This window comes from Girardinichthys multiradiatus, chromosome 20 (assembly GCF_021462225.1).
Source record: "Girardinichthys multiradiatus isolate DD_20200921_A chromosome 20, DD_fGirMul_XY1, whole genome shotgun sequence".
In the NCBI taxonomy this organism is placed as follows: Eukaryota; Metazoa; Chordata; class Actinopteri; order Cyprinodontiformes; family Goodeidae; genus Girardinichthys; species Girardinichthys multiradiatus.
This window is the reverse complement of record NC_061812.1, coordinates 20426179-20451300: the sequence shown is the minus strand read 5'-3', so window position 1 is coordinate 20451300 and position 25122 is coordinate 20426179. Positions and strand designations below refer to the sequence as shown.

General features: G+C 38.9%; 1 protein-coding gene across 4 annotated transcripts in view; it reads right to left on the bottom strand.

The window, feature by feature from the left end:
* cacna2d2a (calcium channel, voltage-dependent, alpha 2/delta subunit 2a) overlaps nucleotides 1-25122 on the bottom strand; it is a 269412-nt gene that overhangs the window by 129368 nt on the left and 114922 nt on the right. For all 4 annotated transcript variants that reach the window (XM_047346803.1, XM_047346805.1, XM_047346804.1 and 1 more), the window contains exon 4: nucleotides 10651-10710. In XM_047346803.1, coding sequence (XP_047202759.1) covers nucleotides 10651-10710 — 60 coding nt within the window. The remainder of the gene's footprint in view (nucleotides 1-10650; nucleotides 10711-25122) is intronic.

Here is a 25122-nt window from a genome sequence, read left to right as displayed (position 1 = left end):
GTTTAATGGGAAGTTTTCTTTGCTGTGGTGTTTGTTTGCTGCCCTGCATCAATTAAACTTATAGATTTGTTTCTTAATCAGAAACAAAAAGTATTTTTTTAAAGGGGTTTAACCATATTTCCTAATCAGAGGGGAATAAATAAACTTTGTACAGTAGCAAAATAAAAATCAGGAGATCTTTCTTTCTCTGTGTGTAGAAATCAAACAATCCTTCAATTCTGCACAGTATTAGAAATAAACAGTAGTAAGTTGTAAAACCCAACTAAGTGCATCACAACCACACCACAGGTGTCGTTTTTTATACATGCTGGAAGTAAGTCTTAGTGAATCAACACAATAATCACACATAATAACAAACAGCTTTACTAAAAGGACATTTTTAGCTCTTATAGTGACTGAGATGCTAAGCTCAAAAAGAGCATGTTGGGGACCTCATAATGATGGAGAGTAAAGAGAAGTGTAAGGAAAATGGGGGTTGTTCACGATAAAAAAACTTAACATTGAAAGTGCACGTTTTCTTAATCTTGTGCAGCCTTAAAAATTTATTTTCAATTCAGTTATCTGAGGATAATTTTCTCGTGTTCAATTTATGCTTAATGCAGAGCTATGATTAAAGATGGCCAGACACTTTAACATTGTTAGCCATGATAGTTCTTCTTTAAATTTTAAGGTATTGAAATGGTGTCTGCTCCCAGAAGAGGGGACCACAAAGACATACTTTTGTTCCAAAGAGGAGCATTTTGGATTCACAATTTACAAATGGTAAATCCTGAAAGTTTGCATAGATAATTGATATTTGATTGTTTTCTCTGAATTTAAAGTTTTCTCCAATGATCTTGTTTGTGACTTTTTGATTCTATGTATATTCTTGTTCTTGTCCCCGCCCCCACCCATTAAAAGGGAAGTAAGACAGACAGTCAACCCTGGTTATCAATTTTTGGACCTTGTCCTGAACTATGTGTACCCATCATTTGCTTGAACTATGGATTTGTGTGTACTAACTAATCTCTTTGAAATTTTTGTTCAGTGCAATTTCTTTATGCTTTGCAAGTTTGTAAAAGAAGACCTCACATGTTACAAAACACCTAACATGTCAACTTGGACTAAAACGTAAACTCCATTCATTAAAATAAAATTGTAAATCAATACAATACAGTCATATTCCTATTCAAATCCAGTTACATACAATACAATCCAGCCAAGTTATGGAATAAGCACAATTAAAAAAAAACAACAATCAGTGTAAGTATACTCATTTCAGGTGAGTTTGTTTTATGTCTAAATATTGTTAAAATGTAATTTAGATTCAGCAGCTGGATTTACAGACAAATACAATCTAAGTGGCTTTACAATTGGCCATTTGCTCAACAGTTTAACTGACACAGTGAGAGATGTGATGGGGTCGGGAAACATTTTATGATGACAAAAGAAGAAATTAATGTGTAAAGGGAGGGGAGACATACAAAGAAAGCCATGGGTGAGTGTTGTGACATCCCTTCATTTCTGTCTATTTTACCAGAATCCAAATTTGAATCTGTCCAGAAGCAGCCCTCATAAGATTAATGTATTCTGTGGATAATGGAGCTGGCAGCCTTGAGGGGTAGGCTGAGAGTTGCCACAATGATTCTCACTCATTTCCTCTGAAGGACCAATTACATCAAATAGAGGCATTATGAAAGGAGCAGAACTTGGACAAAGTGAACAAACCCTTGCAACTTTCGCTCACAACTCTTCAGGTCATGCTACACCTCTTAGGGGGAATTCATTGTGAGTTCGGGGCAGGTCATATGCTTGCTAAATGCATCCAATATTAAAGTTTCTATTGAAATAGAACTATCTAAGACATTTTGCAGAATCTCATTTTAAGAACTGCCAAACGATCTTTGCAGGCTGCAGTTATGTACAGCTAAATATATTTTACAGCTGTTTCAGAAGCAGGATGCAGGTGAACATGTATGTGCAGAGAGCCAACGCAGGAATATTACTGTTTTGTATGAGAGTGGGTGGCTGAGTGGAGATGAAGGGAGAAACAGAGAGAGAAGAAGGAAAAGAAAGAAGGGGAGACGGTGTTGTCCTATGATGAAAGGCTTGATTGATTAGAGAGTGATGATTGCAGTAAATGGCCTGGAAGATGGCTCCATCTCTGTTTCCCGTTTCCCCCAATCTCTTATACCTTCTTCCCCCACACTGTGTCCTCTCTCCCTGTTTGGCTTTGTCTGCCTCACCCCTCTCCCTCTCCTGGTTTCATCATGGCAACCCATCAGCAGAGTGCTCCTCTCTCTTTCCTAATGGCACAGCTATTAGCACTAATGCATTTCACAACGTACAGCAGCTGCCACATCACAATCTGAATGAAAAGACATGTCTTCCTCTATCTCCACAATCTCCGTCCCGTCTTTCATTCAATCTCGTCTAACGGTTCCGAGGTGCCACGCTTCATGTCAACGCCTCTTCATCTATGTCAAAGCAGTCATCATCAGAGCCGTGGTGTGACAGGGCGAGGGGGGGGGGGGGTGGGGGACGGTAGCGGCTGATGATAATGTAGCAGATAATATATTGATGATCATATCATCAGTCTTAAAATGATGATGACCAGAGACAGTGTTTCATTTTGTAAAATTCAGTTGTTGGTTTTTACAAAGTTGCTATCTTAATAACTTTAAGGAACACCGTCTGACACCAGTTGTAAATATGTGAAGATTCTCACCCCGCTTCATTAAACTTTAAACATCTGTAACTCAGAAGGAGCTCACAAATAACCAATAATGTTTAAACCAACAATGTGTGATGTTAAAGCTATCTGAAAGGGGACATGAACAAATACAGCAACACATTATCACTGTTCAAGCTGGCATAAATTTGCATTTGCATTCTTTGAGATTTTTTTACTTTTACTGGTAATAGATAAGTTCAGTTTTCAGTTCCTTTAGGCTACTAAGGGATATACAGCGCACCCAAATCCAGTGCCTGACTACATTTTATTAAAGAAACACCAGAGAAAGTTCCAGAGTAATAAGAGTTTTCTCAGAGAAACACAGCTCTGCCTCTTCCCCACCTGTTGCTGTCCACTTTGGGGTGTTTCACATTTTTGCTGAGGTTGCAGAAACTTAAGCTGCTGTCACAGCATGTCATTTCTTGCCGCTGAATGGTGGTGTTTTAAAAATCATGTCCTACATGGGTGTAAGTAGGAGGAAATGAAAGGGTTTTGTGGACTCTCAAGTCTTTTCATGTCCTTGAAGTATGTGTTTCCCCTTTAATGCACTCCTGCTCTGAATATCACGTGTATACTGAGATCAATACTGTGGAACTTGCAGTGCTCTGCTGGGTTATAACATTACTTTCTCTTGACCTCCTCATTGGATTTTTCCCTTCAAGCACATCTTTAGAATGGGTCTTAGCTGGAAAGTTTGCAGCCTGGTGCACCCACTGCTAAGACCTTACGAGGCCAAGATACTAAAGTTAATTTCTACCAAAAACATTTAGAATCAGTTTTTCCATTCTTTATTGCTACTGTACTGTTATGAACTCTTCGTCTGTTTATTTAATTTTTGCTTAATCACTTTGTTATATGATGCAATTTCAGTGACAAAAACAACAGTTGTTTGCGGTGTTCTTAATTTAAGTTAAAGGCTAAAAATCTACATGACAAACCTTAATATACAAGAAATTACATGCAGTTATTAGACTATTAAAAGCCCAGGCAGATAGTAACACCGCATACCAAAATATTTGCAAATAGCATTAAAAAATGAAAGTTGTCTACATTACTCCTAACTTTCAACTTTAATCATTTTTACAGATTTTTACCTCCGCCAAGAAGGTTATTATTGTCAGTGTTTGTATGTTCATCTGTTTGCCAAATAACTCAAAAAGTTACAAACAGATTGTGATGAACTTTTCATGCATGTCAGGAACAGAAGATTAGATTTTGGTGGTGATGTTGCTGAACAATATCTGGAATCCAGGATATTTTTGAAGGATTCTTTATCATTGCCAGACCATGGTGCGACAACTTGGATTTCCCACATGGTTCGTCAACCTGTCAGCAGCTTACGTAGTACAGTAGTCAGAAGTCATCCAGAGAATAGCTCATTAGTATGGAAAAAAGTTGACATGCATCAATGACCCTATTGCCTTGTCGGAGGTTTGCGCTCTTTGAGTGCTTGTCTAGTTTTCAAAGAATTTAAAGGAAAGTGACTTTCATTCATTTTTAAATGAAGCCAGCAGCATCCATGGTTGAAAATGCATCAATAAATTAAAAAATATATATTATTCTGGAATCAAAAAAATAAATTTTGCTTACAGTAATTTATATCTTTTGTGTGATTTAAATGGGTTTGGGATTTTTTTTTCTTCATTGACATATTTGAAAAGTAAACATTTTTCAAAATTTGTTTAACTAAGCTGCTCTGTGAACACTCCTTAAATGTGTCTCAACACTGTTTGTGCAAAAAGAAATTCTATGGAAGAAAAATCAGTGAAAGATAGTAACATTTTATTCTGAATTGGCAAACACCCAGTTATTCACATCGGCCAGAGAAATGCATATTGACTTCCAGTAGAAACGTTTCAAAAGAATTACAGGACTGGTTAAAGGGACCGGACAAAAAATTGTCTCAAAGCATGAAGAGAAATTAAAAATGGGTTGCATCTGGATGCTCCTGACAAAAGTTTTATAGTTGTCTGCCATTTTATGAGAACAAAAGAAAGAATAAATGTAATATTTGGCTTCTTCTTCAAGCCTGCTTTTTATCTTTTATCTTAATAAGGATTGCAAAGCAGCAATGAAAATCACTCTTTCACCTTGGAGGGACCCTGCTGCCAGCGCCACTTTCAAGTGCCACAGAAGGACAGACATCTGACCTTGAGAAATCATCAGCTAGCTGACGCTGAAATGTCTATTTCACACACCATTTCATTCCAAAGGATTTAAAACCCTGGATGACCATCTCAACAGTTGTTACAAACATTATTTTGCCATCCGTAATGTCCAGCCAGTCAGACACCGACTCTGCTGTTTGTTCAGGAAAAAAGAAAGAGCGAGATCTTCCCATCACTACCGTAACATCTGCCATGGCAGCCGGCAGGAGGACCAGGCGTGCCGTTGTTGTCACCAGTTTGGCGAGGGAAGCAGATGGGCCGGGCCTGGTATAAAATATGTCATCATTAAACACAAACTATTACATACAGTGGATCTCACACCAAAATACCAGGTTTTTATTAGGTAAAGAAGGGAGATCATGATAAATTATGTCAAACGTTTAAAACTTTAATTTTAACAAATATCCTTTTGTGAGAAAAAACACCACATCTTAATTGTAAAAGTTGTAAAGATAAAAGTGCAGTAACTTTGAATAAGTGTGCACACTCTTAAATTAATACTTCATTGAAGCATATCTGATGTGATTTCAGAGTTCAGTCCTTTTTGGTAGGAGTCTATCAGCACGCCACGTATTTACTTGCCAATATTTGCCCACTCTGCCTTGTCAAATCTATCAATTTGTGAGGACACCTCTTGTCTATTTTCTTTTTCTGTGACTTTATATAATCTGCTTGACTGGACTCAATTCTGGAAGTCAATTCAAAACTTTCATTTTCCTCTCATCATGCTATCCTAGGGCTAGGCATTTGAAGGTTTTGGATCTAAAGTGATTGTTATCGTAACAGTTAATTTTTTTCACTTACCTTATGAAAGTTCCCAGTTCCATCTAGGAACCGCAGATCCTGATGCAGCCACTACCATGTTTCACTGAATGGGTGTTGTGTTTTTTCATTAAGCTCAGTGTTGTTTTTATTCAGGGGTGAAAGTAATCTGGTACGATCCGGTGCTGCGTCCTGCTAAAAGATTCAGCGGCAGCACGCAATACCGGAAAAAGGGGAGAGCTGGGGCTCTCATCAGCGGCCATTTGAATTTACACATTTTATAAAACGTTTTATTCCTCTAGTTGGACATAGGATCATTATGAACAGTTTAAAAACAAAATTAATATATAATAATATATATAACTGCATGTATAAAACATTAATAAACAAACAATTAAAATGTATTTTTTTCCCTATATTGTCAAGTGCTTCTAATTTCTGCCTTATCTATACAGATAGATTACAGTAAAATATTCAAATGTTTTTATTTGTTTGGATTTGAACTTTGCTTTTATAAAACGCGAGAGAGAGAACATGTGAACCAAAAAAGGTTTTTGCAATAGTATCAGCAAGAACTATTTTTACTCCTTTTTTTATCTCAAACATATCAATTGGATTTGTGTCCCAAAAGTTGAAGTTTATTTTTGACAGACTACAACTCATTCTACTACAAGATTTTGTGATTTTTCTAGTGAGGCCTGGATTCTACCTTTGCCTTCCTAATTCGAGACATATGGAGCAAACTGGGGATCAAATCACACATCCCTCAGTGTTGGCCTTTTGGGCAGACTTCCTGAACACTTTTGTGTCCTGTCTTTTAAACAGTTCTGTACAAAAATTCAGTTTATCTAGTGTCAAACAAGTATTATTGTTCTTTTTGTGCAATTCATGTACCCTCCCTCTGACTGATACTTTTCTACAATGAGAGATCATTTTGATCCTTTATAACCTCTCAGCAAACAACGGCTTTTAAATACAGGATGCAAATAAGCAAATGTCAGAAAAATCCTGCAAGAACAGGAAAACTTTATGTCAGATCAGTGAGAATCATTAAAATTGAGTAAAATTGTTTGTGAACTTAACACTTTTGAGTCCATTATCTCACCAACATGATGAGATTACATGCATTTTCAAAACACCGTAACAAAAAAACTAGATCACGAAGCTGCATTCAACTTCACTCCATAAAAGTGCAGATTTAAAAGTCTCTGTTTTGGTTTGACATCAATAGACCGTGAAAATGCAATAGATTTGATTTTAGAGAAAAAAAGAATGAAGGTGGGAAGGTAAGGTGTTGAATTTCTTTCTATATATTTGTCATTCTGTGCCTTTTTACAAAAGAGAAAAACAATGTGAATCAACTTATACTGCTCTGCGTGACAGATATATCAAGATGAAGTCGATGGGCACACAAATATCTGAACCGGAGGTCAACCGCGAGGAATAATTAACAGAGAGATGGGTTCACATTTCTCCAAAATAAGGAGAAACTTACTCAAAAACTGCTACTAATTTCAGCTGTTTGTTTCATACTTTTATTTAGCAATGTGTACATCTTTTAAAAACATTTAACTTTTTATTTTAGCTGGCACTCACTTTAAATTTATCTAATTAATTGTGAATGAGGCAGACTTTAATTATTGATTGTTCTAAATATCTTAAGATTAAAAAAAGATTTAATTATTTTCATGACTATATGAAACAGCTAATGTTTTTTAAAACAGTGCCTGCGAACACTCACCCATTGTCTCTCTTCTGTGTGTTAAAGTGTCTTAAGACAAAATAATTGTAATAATCAATATATTATTTTAGCAACAGCAATGTAATAATTGTTGTTTTTCTCTTTTAAAGATCACAATTTTTTGGGACATTACTGCAATACTGTGGTTCCATTTTCCTTTTGATTATATCCATCCATTGATTATACCTGCTTGTCCTTGCAGGGTCGCAGGGGGGCCGGTGCCTATCTCCTGCAGTTATTGGGCGAGAGGTAGGTTACACCTTATACAGGTCGCCAGTCCATCTTAGTTGGTTATATCAATCAGCCGAGTGTGACAAGAATTGTTTTACGGAGGTTTAAAACAAAAAAAGAACAGAGTAGAGAAGCCCACATTAAAAATGATATAACCATGCAAAAGCACACACTCATACCTAAAGGTAACTTAGAGAGACCAATTAACAGTCATGTTTTTGGACTGTGAGAGGAAACTGGAAAACCCAGAGAGAACCCAGAGCACACAGACTCTAACTCTTGCGACAAGGATCAGTTAATTGTACATTATGTATATTTCACATTGAAATGGAAAAAAAGTTTTATCTTAGTCCCATTCTCTATAACACATAACACAAAGACCTGGCATTTTAACAGGGCTGTGTACACTACCTGCTCAACAAAAGTCACAAAAACATAGCTTTCTTGCCATAGATCACACACTCTTACATACACACACTCTGACACACACACACACAAACACACACACCAAGTCGACCCAAAAAAAAACTGTCTCTCATGCATCAACACCTTTTCTTTCCATTTGACAGATTGCTCCACCCGCTAGTTTAAGATGCAACGCGTTTCTCCTAATATGCCCAAAGAGCACGAAGCTCTAATCTAATTAGAGTGTCAGTCAGTAGAGTGTTCAGCCAAAGAGAAATTAGGAAAGCACAAAATCTACAAACAGGAAAAAAAACGTTTTGCAGGAACGTAGCATATCTAACCACCCCACCAGATTCTCCCACCACCACCTTTTGTTTTTGATATTTTTTCAATAGCCTCACACTTGCCCCGCTGAGATTCATTACCTGACCTAATTATAAAGGCAAATGAAATCAGCTCAATACATTATTAATAAAAAAGAACTACTGGGATTAATTTGCAGCATTTGCAACAATATGGTATATTCTGTTTTCATGGTTGATTTAGCACACACACCGATAAGAATAAGGTATGTGAATGAGGTGGAAGCGAGGAGAGCGAGGGCTACAAAGCTGGACAGAAAGAGCTTGAGCAGAAGAGGGGAAAAAAGGATGGAGTGAAGAAAGGTTTTGGAGAAGGAGGAAGGGGTAGGGATTAAAGAGAGAACTGGTTTTTCCACTTGAGAGGCTATTGATGCTATATTGGGTGAAGCTACTTATGAACAGGTGTGCTATGTGTGGAGGACTGTGACCCAAGCACCACTTCCTGCATGGCTACACATCCGATTGAGGTGAATTGGAGCCGGACAGAGAGAAAGACAAAGAGAGAGAGAGGCAGGCATCAGCTCCCTCAGGCCTAAGATGAAGGGACAGCCGTGCCGCATCCTCCCTCCTTCAAACCAGCAGGGTGAAAAAGAGGAACGCAGCCCAGCCACTGCAAGACTACAGCTTCAGAGTGTAAGCAACCATGAATAAAAACGGACTTTGCAGAGAAGTAGGTCTTATAATTATTCGCTTTGAATCAGTTAAAGCCTTTTCTCAAATACCCCCCAGGAGGCATCAGGTTAAAAATCCATTTGTGGGAAGTGTACCATGGCAGTGAGCTTGTCTCCCTGGAGACTAAAGATGCGACAACAGGGAATGTGGATAAATAGCTATTTTACGTATTTATATAAAACATATACAGCCATGTGAAAGAATAAGGATGTCTAAGAGAATGTCAGAATGTCAGTATTGATTTGGTATGTTTCACTGTGAATTTAAAGAATAAAACTGTAAATTTTACAGATATTATAAAGATATTTGTATTTCGTCATTTATTGAACAAATATATTACCAAATTCAAAATCCTCATTGAAAAGTTTCCTGTAGAGCTCAGATCATTTCCTGCTTTAGCAAAAACAACTTATTCATAAATATTAGCCATTCACTGATGTCACTTAAATTTTGAAAACGATTTAGTTGATTTGCACACTTTAGTTCATTCCAAAATATGTGGCATGATTCAAATTCTTAAAAAAATTCTAAACATTTAAATCTGTTTTTCCCCCTGGCCTTGCTTTAACCCCCTCATTTCTTCTTTCTAAGCCAGTTATAAAGGGCTGTGCTGGTGTACTAATAGGGTCAGTAGTGCTTCCTGCATAAAAGAGTAACAAATCAAAATCGTATTTTAAGGTATTTGTATTTGATGTACAATAATTTAGTCAAGGTCCGACCTGCATTATTATTGCCAAAAGTATTCATCTATCTTCTTTTACACGAGCATGAACTTTGTTGACATCATGTTCTTAATCTATAAAATCCAATTTGTTGAAGGATCTACCGTTGGAGGCCTTCTAACCTCAAGGTCATGGAGCTTATCACCAAAGCTAAATCAACAAATTACTAAGGGAAACATGCAAAATGATGCTCAGCAATTGTAAAAAGGGGTTTAATTGCTGTAATGCCAAAAAAATATTTTCTATTGACTATTAAGTAGTGTTTAAATAATTCTCAACATGCAGTTTTTAAAATTTAAAAAATTTACAAGTTATTCAAAATTGATCCTACCTTTAGAGAAAAGCCTTTCTCATTTCCTATCAAAAATAAACTTCTTAGGTGAATGAAAAGGTATTTAAATCTAAATCTAGGCTTTTTTGGGCTTTGCTGTATATGTAGGTGTGAATGTTGTCTTGGCATTTAAACGTTTACAAGCTGGCCAGTCAGTAAAGCACATCAGCATTGACAACATAGTTATATATGTTTTCCTTTTCTAGATTAAAACTACGCACCCTATTGCTTTAAATGTCAACAGCAAGAAATGCAAAGTTCAATGCATTGAAAAAAAGTAAAGCTCTAAAATTTGTTTTGATAATGAAAAAGGCCATAAAAATACCTACCTTAAAAATGAACTGCTTTACTGGTCATGCATAAACGCAAAGCATATTTTTGCACCAATTACTGTATCTTTATGGTGCTGATCACATTGTGAACAAGTTTAAAATTGCTAGACAAAAGGGGAGGTTGGCTGGAGGTGAGAAGTTCTATTTGTTTATACAGAAAAGGAGAAAAATATTTTGGGAAAGACGAAGAGATGTTGGAGTTCTACTTTACCGTCACGCCGTCTTGCCACACGTGTTCCTTCTGAAGCTGCTCAGCCTCTCGGACCAGTTTCTGCAAGAAAACATAAAAACAGCAAAAACAGTAAGAATCAGAAGTCAGCAGGATATGGATTTATGGTGACAGGATTGGGCACCAACAAAAATTATTCTCTGGCTTTACTGATAGGAGAACCTTGTAAAGCCAAAGGATTTCTTTTCACCATTTACTTAAATGTCACAATTGTTCATTTTCTTCCTATATTTATTTATTTATAGTTTCACTCTGTGCAGTTTTGTACAATTGATTTTTTTGATCATAATTTTGAATTACATTAACCATTAAGGGTTTTGTTTCACCATCAACAGTACAAACGCAGTGACTTGCAGAAAATATTTTATGTGGATACTTAAATAAATAGAAGCTGCATGTAATGTTGCTTTTTCTAACCTAGATGCAAAGATTTTTTGCTCTTCTTGTACAGCATTTCGTAGTCTGAACAGATTATTTCAGTTGCTCAGTAGTCCATTTACAAGGAAGCCAAACAATGCAATTCATTAATTTGAATAAATAGGATTAGTTCAGCAAACATCTGTTATCAAGTTATATTGTGATGTGCATCTCGATCAAATATTCTAACAGCATTTTTCTTTTTTTCTTTTTTGCTGCAGTTTTTACAACATATCAAATAGTTTCTCAAGAGCACAAGAAAATGAGAACAGCCAATGGGAGAAGCACTTTACAGCACAGTGAGGGAAAATTCACTTCATCTTTACTTTAAGTTGATCAGAGTGTGTAGGAACCATTAGTAATAAATGGCTCCCTGTTATCCTGGCATGTAAAAATTATGTGACACAGAGGCCCAATTCTCTGATGCTCTGTTGAGGGAACATGCCATTTAATTAAAGCAGGAGTGTGTTGATCTTCATAACTCAGGAGCTGGCAACACGAAAATAGCTATCCACGTAAACTTATGCATACCTACAGTCGGACCAGTAATTAAAATGTTTAAAAGAAGTGGTAATGTGGGAAACAAGGCTGGACGAGGATCAATATTCATCTTTCCTCATACCCTGTGAGGACAATGGTAATAGTTGTGAAAAACTCTCCAACACTCGATGTTAAAGAACTGCATGAGAGTGAAATCTTCAGGTAATTTAGTCCCCATAACAACCATTAAACGCCATCTATAGTACATGCCCGCTGATTGTTTTGGAGGCATGCCAGGAAAAAGCATTTTCTGTCCTACCATCACAAATGTAAGCATGTGGTATTTAAGCAGAACTGTGCTTTGATTAGATGAGATTAACAGTGAGCTTTTATGTAACAAAAACTGTAGTTGGGTTTGGCGTAAAGAAAATGTTAAATTTGTGGAAGATTTGTGGAAAATATTGAGTATGGTGGAGAATCTGTGATGCTGTGGGCCTTGAGCCTTGTTCATGATGAGTTCATGATACCATGCACTCTTTGACATACCAGGACAGTTTAAGTAAAAATCTGGTGGGCTCTACCAGAAACTGAAGCTGAAATAACAACAGAAAACAAACTGAAACCAGTTTGGCTTTGGGTCTTTAGCCATAAACTGATTCAAAACATACAACCAAATCAATACAGAAATGGTTCATTAGACCCAAAATCAACCTGTTTCCATGCCCATTTCAGTCCCCAGGCTCAAATCTTAATACACTGCTCAAACAAATAAAGGGAACACTCAAATAACACAAACTAGATCTGAATTAATGAAATATTCTCATTTAATACTTTGTTCTGTACAAAGTTGAATGTGCTGACAACAAAATCACACAAACATCATCAATGGAAATTAAATATATTAACCAATGGAGGCCTGGATTTGGAGTCACACACAAAATTAAAGTGGAAAAACACACTACAGGCTGATCCAACTTTGATGTAATGTCCTTAAAACAAGTCAAAATGAGGCTCAGTATTGTGTGTGGCCTCCACGTGTCTGTATGACCTTCCTACAACGCCTGGGCATGCTCCTGATGAGACCGCGGATGGTCTCCTGAGGGATCTCCCAGACCTGGACTAAAGCATCCGCCAACTCCAGGACAGTCTGTGGTGCAACGTGACGTTGGTGGATGGAGCGAGACATGATGTCCCAGATGTGTTCAATCGGATTCAGGTCTGGAGAACGGGCGGGCCAGTCCATAGCTTCAATGTCTTCATCTTGCAGGAACTGCTGACACACTCCAGCCACATGAGGTCTAGCACTGTCCTGCATTAGGAGGAACCAAGGGCCAACCGCACCAGCATATGGTCTCACAAGGGGTCTGAGGATCTCATCTCTGTACCTAATGGCAGTCAGGCTACCTCTGGCGAGCACATGGAGGGCCGCAAGAAATGCCACACCACACCATTACTGACCCACTGCCAATCCGGTCATGCTGAAGGATGTTGCAGGCAGCAGATCGCTCTCCACGGTGTCTCCAGACTCTGTCACGTCTGTCACATGTGCTCAGTGTGAACCTGCTTTCATCTGTGAAGAGCACAGGGCGCCAGTGGCGAATTTGCCAATCCTGATGTTCTCTGGCAAATGCCAAGCATCCTGCACGGTGTTGGGCTGTGAGCACAACCCCCATTTGTGGACGTCGGGCCCTCATACCATCCTCATGGAGTCGGTTTCGCACAAAGGTGGAGGTAGCGGTCCTGCTGCTGGGTTGTTGCCCTCCTACGGCCTCCTCCACATCTCCTGGTGTACTGGCCTGTCTCCTGGTAGCGCCTCCAGGCTCCAAGCAGTGTTGCTTCCTAAGTGGACAGTTTGATTTCACAGAAGTTTGATTTATTTGGAGTTATATTGTGTTGTTTAAGTGTTCCTTTATTTTTTTGAGCAGTGTATATCTGTGAATGTTTTTCCCCAAATTACTAGTTATGTTGTTACAAAACATGCTGTCATCATTTATGCTGATCCACAGCCCTTTTTGCATTCCCCTGAAGAAACCTCTTTTGCATGTGTGTATTGACTGGGAAGTCATTCAAGAAGCAAATATGTCTGAGCCTTGTAGTTTCCTTCCTTCTCTTCAAAGCATTCGATCCTTCCTCTGTTTCTCCCTCAATTCCATCTTGAGCCTCTGTATCTAGGTTTCCCAAGGCCTCTAGGGGGCGTTGGGAATATTATTTTTGTCCCAGAATGGCATGATTGGCCACAAATCCCCAAGGCTCCGAAATTACTCACCCTATTTAGACCCCCTGTTACAGTTAAAAGTCATTCATCTGAGGAGTGGCCATGCAGAAGCCTGCTGCTTATCAGGGGAGACTTTTTATCTACAAAAAACACTTAGCACATAAACTCTCACTATAATAGAAGCTATCCTATTTCTATAGAACACACTGCCCACCTCTTCTTAGCGGTCCCTCTTACTTATAGCCATACAGAGACAAAACCTTTTCATATAATCCCAACACGTTACCCAAGCTGAGAAGTAAAGCTCTTATTGCAACCCAAAGATAATATGTTGATTCAACGTGCCTACGTTTACAGACAGTGTACATAGTATATAAAAAGGGGAAAATGTAGATGAATTCATGTATCTGCAGTGATTTTAAGCACCTGATTGTATATTAAAAAAAAATCACATCACTGTTAAGCTAAAAAAAGGATGCAACTATATACAGTATTACTGTAGATTTAATAGAAATAGGAACACAATAAACCAAATTACTTAATAAATTTCCAACACAGCACAAAACATAAGCTTGAGACGAAAGCCAAAGTAAGAAGATGAGTCTTAAGCAGAGATTTAAATATCTCAACCGTCTGTGCACTGGGGTAAACTTTCCTATAAATTTGGGGCAGCCACTGCAAAATCTTAATCACCTTTATGTTGGATCTGCAGTGCGGAGCATCTTTGAGAAACTGGCTGGTTGACAGCAGTCCTCTTATGTTTAGAAGATTGGATAAGTAAGATGGAACCAGTCCATGGAAAACTTTGAAAGTAGGCAATACATTTTTAAAGTTAGTCGGAAAATGCACATACAAACAGGGTGAAGATACAAAGACTGGATACGTAAATGTGGTTACAAATAATGTGTTAGAAATTATTTCCTAATTATACAAAAGGTACACTATATTGCTGAAAGTATTCGATCTCTCGCCTTTACACATTCATAAGAACATGAGTGACATAGTTATTTAAAAGGGTATTTGCAGCTTTAGCCCTTCTGGGAAGGCTTTCGACAAGGGTTAGGAGTGTATTCTGAGAATTTTTGAGCATTCTTTCTGAAGAGTATTTAGGAAAGGCATTATCCCCTACACTACCAAGGCAGAATGGCTCCATGCTTGTGTGTTGTTTACACCAAAATCTGACGCCATGCTCTGACTGTTGTAGCTGAAATGGAGACTCAGCAGATCTGGCAACGTTTTCAAGTCTTTATTTTCTAATTTCGGTGAGCCAATGCAATTTGCATTTGTCAGTTTCCTCTTTTTAGCTGACAAGGGTGGCACCCAGTGTGCCCTTCTGTTGCACATCTGCTTCAAGGTCTGTCGTGTGATGCATTCGGTATGGGTATTTGACATACATTGTTTCTAACAAGTGGTTATTTGAGCTACTGTTGCGTTTCCATCATCTCAAACCAGGCTAACTATTCTACTCTGATATCAACAAGGTATTTCCAGCCATATGACTGCTGCTTACAATATATTTCCTCTTTTTTAGGCCACTGTCTTTAAACCCAAGAGATAGTTATACATTTAAAGTTACTTTAATCTCCCTTTTTCCCCATTCTGATACTCAATTTGAACCTCAGCTTGCCGTCTTGTGTTTGACAACAACTCAACTGGTGCACATAATAAGGGGGCCAGTAAATGTAGATTTTCTACCACATAACTAAAAATATCACCAAACACCAGTAGTTTAGTTTTTGAAAAGACAACAATTCTGTGATTAAAAATATCAGCTTTGCAGCTAGTATTTTTTACTTGTATTTTTTTGGTATCTCTCAGGACATTTGATATAATTTCACGATAACAGTTGGCACATGAGATTTGGATGTATTTTCATATATTGTATTTTGCATTGTTTACAACTCTTGTATCCCTTTAGCTCAGTCTTTTTTTGGGGGGAAATTTAATCAGTCAGATCTCTACTTTGTTCTTTTTTAAAATATATACCTCTCTCATTGAGCATCCAGTTCATATTTCTCTCTGTCCGATGTTCCTCCAGCTGTTTCTCCATGGGTATTTCTCCAGCCACTCCCCCCTCCTGTTAGAGCACCATTTCTCAGAGAATCTGTTTCTTCCTGAGCAGGTTAACGCAGACCCTTGCTACAAAATTGCCATGTGTCTTAGCATGGTGTTTGCTCCTCTGTGTTGGCCCAGATGGATTGGCAAGACAAACAGCCAATGAATCACAGTGAGAGATGTGGGAAGGAGGGGGGCAGGGATATATCATCTATGCTGGTGGCTAGAGCCCAAGCAGCTTAGAGCACTGGATGAACATAGTGAGATCAGCACAGAACAGCCCAGATAAGCTCTGTACTGGCCCACACAACACAGAAAATATGACAGCAGAGCATGGGCACAAACACACCAGAAGAGTCAACAACACCAACATACTGCAAAATACATCATATGTGGGGTTATTTGTCACCCAGCCAATAGCCAAGGTCAAGAGCCATACAGTGTTCTGTGATGGATAGTTAAACATGAAGTGTGGGCACCAAAACACACACAGAGGAATCTGACATATACAGTACTGTGCAAACATTGTAAACCACTCCTGAGGCATTCTTTGCTTCCAAAGAGTTTGACTTTCTTGCATTCTCTTGAAGATGTTTTCATGAATAGTTCTTATGTCTTTCAAGGTCCTTAATATTTTGTGCGGTATTTTACATTTTATTTGTTAGTTGCAATGACTTCTGCTCCCAGCAGCCAATAATAATAATCATATTCAGAGTTAATTATCAAATATATGTTTGGAATAATCGGGTTCAGGTAACAACTTGCCCATCATCAACAATCATTGTGTCTCACTTTGCCCTTAGGAAAAATTAACCTCCCATGCCTAATCTCATAGCTTTTTAAAACACCTTGTTGATGCTAGAATACAATTCCAGGCCTCTACTATTGTTAGTCTTGGTATTATCCATAGAACGACCAAATACAATTTACATACAGAAATATGTAACCAATCCAATCATCCATCTATCATCAATTGTCTACCCACTTATCCTTCACAGTCAAGGCTTGTGCCTATCTCCAGCGGCCATTAGGCAAGAGGCAGGGTAAACCCTGGACAGGCCATCAGTAAATTACATACATTTCAATTCCATCCTTTAGTTATCATAAAATGCAGTCAAGATGAGTTTATTATGCCAATAATTAAAAAGTTCTCTATCTAAGGAAGTCCAGCCGATTCCATCAAGTCAATAACTTTACAGAAACTCATCATATTGAGCAAGCATCTCACTAATTTAACCAGATAAATTGCTTATAGGTTTTGTCTGTGTTTGTGAACACTCCTTGCACTGTCAACCAACAGATCACCATTTACCAGCAGTGATAAATGAGAATTAGACACTGCATTTCAAGCAGGATTTATTAAAACGACCTACTGAGATTAAAACAATGGGGAAACTGTTATTAATTAATTTGGAAATGTTTTCAGTTACAAACAGTGATTGTCAGTGCAGCTCAATCCTGCACATTGACACACATATAACTTTGTGGCAGGAGATACAAACACAGACACTTTAAAAATGAGTTCTCATCCCAACTTTATACACTGCTCAAAACAATTAATGGAACACTTTGAAAACACATTAAAATCTCAAATGGAAAAACAAAATCTTGCCAGATATCCATACTAATATGGAACAAGTAATTTGTTAGGAATAAAGAAATGCCACATCAATTAATGAAAATGAAAATAATCAACTCACATAGGGCTTAATCTGAAGTCACAGAGAAATGTTATCTGAAAAACTGATGCGGCAGGCTAGTCCAATTTGCTGAAATGTCATTGCAGCAACTCAAAATGGTACTTAGTAGTTTATATGGCTCCAATGTGCTTGTATGCATGCCTGACAACGTCAAGGCATGTTCCTTATGAAATGACAGAGTGTCCTGGGGTATCTCCCCCCAGATCCTTACCAGGGCTTCACTGAGCTCCTGGACAGTTTGGGGTGCAACCTGGTGATGTCAGATTGACCTAACTATGATGTCCCAGGGATGTTCTATTTGATTTAAGTCAGGGGAGCATGGAGGCTGGTCAATGGTATCAATTTCTTCATTCTCCAGGAACTGCCTGCATACTTTTGCCACATGAGGCCAGGTATTATCATGCACCAGGAAGTACCCAGGACCCAGTGCACCAGTGAAGGGTCTAACAGTGGGTCTAAGGATTTCATCCCTTTCATAGCTAATAGCAGTCAGGGTGCCATTGTTTATCCTTGTAGGGCTCTGGCAGTACTAATTATGTTCCTCCTTGCACAAAGGAGCAGATACCGGTCCTGCTAATGGGTTAAGGACCTCAGTAAACCCTGTCCAGCTCTCTTAGAGTCGCTGTCTGTCTCCAGGAATCTCCTCAGTGCTCTTGAGACTTTGCTGGGAGACACAGCAAACCTTCGGGCAATGACATGTATAGATGTGCCATCCTGGTTGAGCTGGACTGCCTGTGCAACCTCTGTAGGGTCCAGGTATCGCCGCATCCCACCAGTAGTGACACTGACCCTGGTCAAATGCAAAACTACTGAAAAGCAGCCAAAAAAATGAGGAGGGAAAAATGTCTGTGGCCTCCACCTGCAAAACCATTCCTGTTTTTGGGGTTGTCTCATTGTTGCCCTATTAGTGCACCTGTTGTTAATTTCATCAACACCAAACAGCTGAAACTGATTAACAGATCCCTCTAATACTCAAGTGACCAGATCAATAGTCCAGAAGATTAACTGACTTGATATTGTACTTTCTATACCGATTAAAAAGTGTTCCTTTAATTCTTTGAGCAGTGTATTATTGATGTGATTTAGTAAAATGATCTTAAATTAGACAGAATAAAAGCAAGAAAAAAGAATGATTTATGATTTTTGCACAGTCCTGAAGGCAAACACTGTTCTAAAAATGCCTCTGATAGGATCTATGATACAGCAAGCTGCTGAAAAAGTTGTGGTTGCCCACAGTTAACTCACAGAGCAAGACGACAGTGTGGGGGAAATAATCGGAATCACAGAAACCTCAGCAGGAGACGATCAGGATCTTTAATATTCATAACAGCTGAGTCTGCGTCGTTCCAGAGGGGAGTGGTTTAATCACTCAAAGTCATGTTGTTTCTGAGGGAATGACAGCACAACAGGAAGGAACGACGTCATGCTGCGGTGAGCGCCGACTCGACACCGGTCCGCCTTCTGTGATTGCTTCAGCCTGTTAGGCTCTTTCACTGAGCATTAACTTAAAGGGCACTCGACGCACTACACTGTCGTCTGTGCGAGCCACAGGGACTCTTCAAAATGTCCCTACAGTGTGGGTGTTTCAGCAAGAGGGCACTTGAGAGAAACGCAACATGGACTGTACATGTGATTGCCGCTTTGAATTAGGTACTCAACATGTTTCAAATTAAACCCCTTTGCTCAGTCCCTCAGAGCACTCGAGTCACCTTGGGGACCAAAAGACTGTGAAATGACTCTGCCGGGGTCACTTAACCTTCTCAGAACCTCAAAGGCGTCAAGGAAAAACCTCTAGTAAATTTGGCAATGATTGGCTGCTGTGAAGAATGACAACCACAATAACAAGTTGCTGAGCTCACTGAAAACGATGTCCTAATACAGAACTAAGAATTAATTCCACAGTACAGAAAAAAATACAGATCTAGCATACATTGATTTTATTTAATCTTCTTATACTCACATGATCAAAAAGACCTATACTTACCAGAAGATGATTTAAAAACATCTCTTATGGGTGATCAAAGATTTTTCATGACTGTTCATTACTGCAAAGACATTTAATACTTAATTGGAAATTTAATTTGATGCTGACTATTTCATGTTATGTCATAAATTAGTTTTCTGTCATGAGCTGAAAATCGGTTCAAAGAGTCTCAGGAGTTCAGAGGAATGGAATGCCATGCAGCAGTTGTCCATGAGGGGGCAGCAGACAGGGTTGGTGGGTGAACTGCAGCAGCAGCCAGTGGAGCCTGTCACAGTGAGAGCAGTCTACTTTAAGCTCTTCATTCTGTCTTCTCCACTCGGCCGGGATTAAGGCCAATCATAGAAATCACTGAGTCAGAACCGGCCCCACAATAACAGATGGAGGGACTTTTCATTACAGAATTTTAAAACATCACAGACAAACTCACTTCGCCCTGGCAGCCCCTCGTCGTCACCATTCCCCCATTCCTGCTTCCCTCCAGCGCCGCCACTGTTCTTTTTATCTTCCCATTTCGCCCGCCTGCTTTATCCTGCCATCATACCCCGTACTCCATTTTCCTCCATCTGTCTCAGTTTGCTGCCCTCAAACTTTTCCCCCCCTTTTCTCTAATGCTGTATTAATTCCAGCAACATAGTTACAACTTCAAAACAGTTTAACTGACTTCCCAGAGAGCGAGGATTGTCAGGAATAAATTATGGAGTGGGGAAGAGGCTTGGGAAGTTGAAAAGGACTCGTATGCGTTGCTTGCACCATTATAAAGTGTTCCCATTGGATTAAACAAAAACAAAATAGTGCATAGTGAATGTTTTTTTTTAGAATAGATGCTCCTGGAGCAGCATGTGGTGTAGAGGTAGAGCATGCCATGGGTCCTTGACACAGCTGTCAGGGGTCCGAATCCTGACCTTGATCTTTGCTGCATACCTTACCTGTTTCTTGCGCCGCCTATTTCTGAATACTACAAATAAAGGCCACTACTGTCACAAAAACTAAAAAAAGGAAATAGATGCTTCTCTTCAGGGTCACCACACAATGTACATGTCCATAATGAGGCAAAATAATGACCCATAATTCCAGGTCCCTGGTTGGATGACGACTGGCAAATGGGTATTGTAGTCCTTATTAGCAAACTGTAACAGAGGATGTTCATGGATGGGTGGGAAGGCACATCTTTGTTCTGAGATCCAGAGCACCCTGAGGCAGGCCTGTTTGCAAGCGCTGTGTGTGTAGCGCTATTGTAGCATGTGCTCAGATAATCCCTGCCTTTGTTTCTATCCCATAATCTTCCAACACCACAACGGAAATGTGAACACTTTCTATAGCCTTTCTCCACTCATTTCTCACTCCACTTTTGCTATTTCTAAAGAGACTGGATCTGGAGCAAGCTCTCACCTACCCACAGCAGCAGCAGCAGCAGCAGCTAGTCACCAGCTTTTCACAAATCAAACAGCAGCTTTTCTATGTTCAGTGCAGACCCAGAGAAGCACGATATTCCAACAGCAGCCAGCCAGCATTGTTTTGAAGCCTCTGTTAAGATCACTGAGACAAAAAAAGACAGATGTCTTTACTTTGGAACAATATAGTAAAGCTCTGCAGCAGATATACTCTTTTATGATGGATCTTAAGAGTTTCACAGAAAATAATCGAACTTGATCTGAAGCTCTTGTGTACTCATCACCCTCCTTTTAAATTTATGAATGGGGTCTAATCAAACATTGATTATATTAGAAGCTCATGTCAAAGAAGCAAGTAAGCTATCATAATATCATACTGAATGCTGATGTATCTCCATCAAGAGCAATTTTACAGATTAACTCTGTAGTTATTGGTTTTGCTAGAGATGGACTTTAAGACAATATATGACCACAAACTATTAGAACTTGTGAATGGTCAGTCAAAACAAAGAGACTGAAAGAGAATCGTGTATACTAACTCTTTATGGTTCCCCTCGACAGATGAACAGATAGATAGATGTTGGTATGTCGGGTTCCTTGCCTCATCTGTGATACTTTTGGGTGTTTATTTGTTGGATAAGTGTTTTTTTATTATTTGAGGCAGACTTTTGGGTGGAGGGTCTGACTTTTATATCAGTAAAGCACTTTGCATTGATTGATTGGCATATAGCACAATCTTTCCATTGCTGTTCTATGCTCTTGCTTATCATCAGTTTTATTTCCATCCTTTATTTATAGTTTCATAGACTAGATAACTCTGGTAAATGATTGTTTTTGTGCTATGTGTGGACCATAACAGATGCTGTTTTTATAGAGTGAGAAGAACAAAATTAGTTGTTTTCGCATAAGTTGTTTTAAAGGAAATCACAGAATGGACGAGAAATGTTGGGGGCTATTAAAGCGGAGTATATTTTCTACAGTCTGTCGTCCATATAGGTAAGTTGTTTCAAAAGGAAGCCACTAAAACATCTAACATTACTTTTGTAGAGGGAGGAACCTCACCAGACATCAGGGAGATTGAATAGATTACAGAAAAGCCTAAACAAATCTGTTGTATTTGTTTAGCCTTTTATACTACGTCTTTCAAGAGACAGGTTGGATTTAGAAATCTTAAACACCTGTTGGAGACCTCATGGACATGTGCGCTACACTTAACAGGAAATACACACATAGAGTATAGTTATAATAAGCAATGCTAACCATCCTCATGAAAGATGTTGTTACCCCGAGTTAAGCTACTGCATATATGCCTTGTATTTCTAAGGTGTATAAAGAAATGGTGCATTAAGTAAAAAGCATCTAAAATAGGCTGTCACAGGTTTTTGGGAGATACTGAATAATTCCATCCTTTGAGTGTCACAACTTGGAGACACCATAGATACCATGCATAAGCATCATTGTTGCATAATTAATCCAATTGCTTTGCAACAGCTGTAGCAAAGGCCTGACAATATTGTTACATAATTCAATTCAATTTCAATTCAGTTTTATTTATAGAGCACCAATTCACAACACAGGTTGTCTCAAGGCACTTCATAACAGTCAGGTACATACATTCCAATTAATCCTAACCATTGAACAGTGCAGTAAGAGTTAGTTATTTATTCAAATTGGATAAAAAAAATTTCTGTCTAAGGAAACCCAGCAGATTGCATCCAGTCAGTGACTTGCAGCATTCACTCCTCCCGGATGAGCATGTAGAGACAGTGGACAGTCACTGGCGTTGACTTTGCAGCAATCCGTCATACTGAGCATGCATGTAGCGACAGTGGAGAGGAAAAACTCCCTTTTAACAGGAAGAAACCTCCAGCAGAACCAGGCTCAGCGTGAGTGGCCATCTGCCACGACCGACTGGAGGTTAGAGAGAACAGAGCAGAGACACAAAAAGAACAAAGAAGCACTGATCCAGGAGTACTTTCTATGGGAAGGAAAAGTAAATGTTAATGGATGTAGCTCCTTTAGTCATTTCACCTAGAAAGAAAGAACAGATCAACTTTGAGCCAGTTTTCAAGGTCTGAAAGAGAGCACATAGAGTTAGTCACAGTAGAAGCTCAGCCAGTAGCCATGTCTAGGAGAGAAAAAGGGTTAAACACTAAAAGACAGGGCTATGTGGTTCATCGGTAGAGGGTGAGCATTAAGTTGATGCAAGCAGAAGCTCGGACGATTCCCCTCTCCAGAAAGGTGTCACAGGTAGACACAGAGCCAGGCCAGGTGTAGCTTCTAGGAAGAGAATAGAGAGAACAAGGTTAAAAGCTGAAATTACAGCAAATAATGCAAAATTGGAGAGTAGTGTGAGAATGTAGCGGAGAGGGTGAAAGTGGTCGTTATGTCCTCCAGCAGCCTAAGCCTATAGCAGCATAACTACACAGATAGTTTCAGTTCAATTTATTTAGTTAAACGGCGCTTATTTACAACAATGTCGTCTCAAGGAACCCCACAAAGGGTCCCACTGATGGTCATTGTTATACTAAAAACCACAAGGATTGGGATACCTCTCTCTGTCAGGCTGATTATAACCATTGGAAAAGAGAAGGGGTCACACAGGTAGTAGAAATGGAGGGTGTGTTTGCACCTCAACCATAACTGAGCCGGTTTAGGCTAAACCTGACTCCCCCTTACTCCAACCAACAGGGAGGGAGGAAGGCTCCCTCCCTGATAAACTAAGCCACTCTAACTATAAGCTTTATCAAAAAGGAACGTTTTAAGCCTAGCCTTAAAAGTAGACAGGGTGTCTGCCTCACGGACTAAAACTGGGAGCTGGTTCCACAGGAGAGGAGCTCGATAACTAAAGGATCTGCCTCCCATTCTACTTCTAGAGACTCTCGGAACCACCAGTAAACCTGCAATCTGAGAACGAAGTGCCCTGTTAGGAACATATGGAACCATCAGATCTCATCCAATTCCATGCAGACGCTCTGTCTGCACTAACAAAGATGAATTCACCTTGATAACCCGAATGAATGACGGAGCTGACAAATCGGAAGAGGTTGCCCTCTTATAATTTGGATGATTTGGCCACTTGAGGGCACTCACAGACAAGTATAGAGCAATGCATTTTCATCCCTAGATGTTTATATGGAAAACGAAAAAAACGAGACGGTGAAGTCTCTAAAAACTTTTCTCACACCTAGCAAACTAGTATGAATGCAGGGTGTACATTTTACACCCATGAGTCTAGTGCACATGAAATGCTTGTAACAGTAGTGAATCATAAAAACAGATATACAAAACAGAACAGGATTTTATGTTTAACAAAATGCTCAAAATGTCTTTCCATTTTTCAATCCACATAATTGTTTTATAGATATGTCAGCATATGTGGCACGATAAGAAACTCATGAGAACAGCGTAAGACCTCAAAAATAATAAATTTCTTTAAATCAAACTGCACAATCTTTTGGTTAAAATAAAGTTAATGATAAACAAATGCTGACATAAGTATCAGGAAATTAGAGATTTTTCTTCACAAATATTGCTCTGGGCACAGCTAATCTATATTTTACATAGAGTGCAAAAATAACATTTTCTGTGAAATAGTCAACTTGATTTGAAGTGCTCAAAAAAGATCAAATATGAGGCGTTGCCTGTGACTTAAAAAGAAGATACACTGTCAGGGGTGCACCAATCAATCCATTTTTACAATTGACAGTGTCAGTCATAAAAAAAAAAAAATTCTGTATCGGCCAAAATCGGAATTGGCAGGTCAGGCTTTTTAAAGATCGGTCATCAGTTATCGGCCAGAAACTGTAAAATCGGAGCACCCCTAACTGTCACTGTTCTTTAGTTAGATTTTATTTGTACAAAACCCTCTTTTGAGTAACCTAGTAGATATTATTTGTAATTTCCAGTGACACAGGAAACAAAGTTGTTGTCAGTGTTTATCAAACCAGATGTGACAGTATTGTACTGCATATCATCATTCATCATAGAAACCATTCTCCCAAACCCATCTTAAATCCACTTAGAGCAAATACAACAAATGGTTATGTTTACATCGCTCCATTGCAGATGCAAATCCGTGCAAAATTCCACACATACTAAGGTCATGATGCATTTATGCGGTACACAAGTAGAAGACCTACAACCAGCAGGACTGTCTCCTCACAGAAAGCTGGAAGCCCTGCGTGCAGCAGGCCTGTAGGGGGCTCAGGA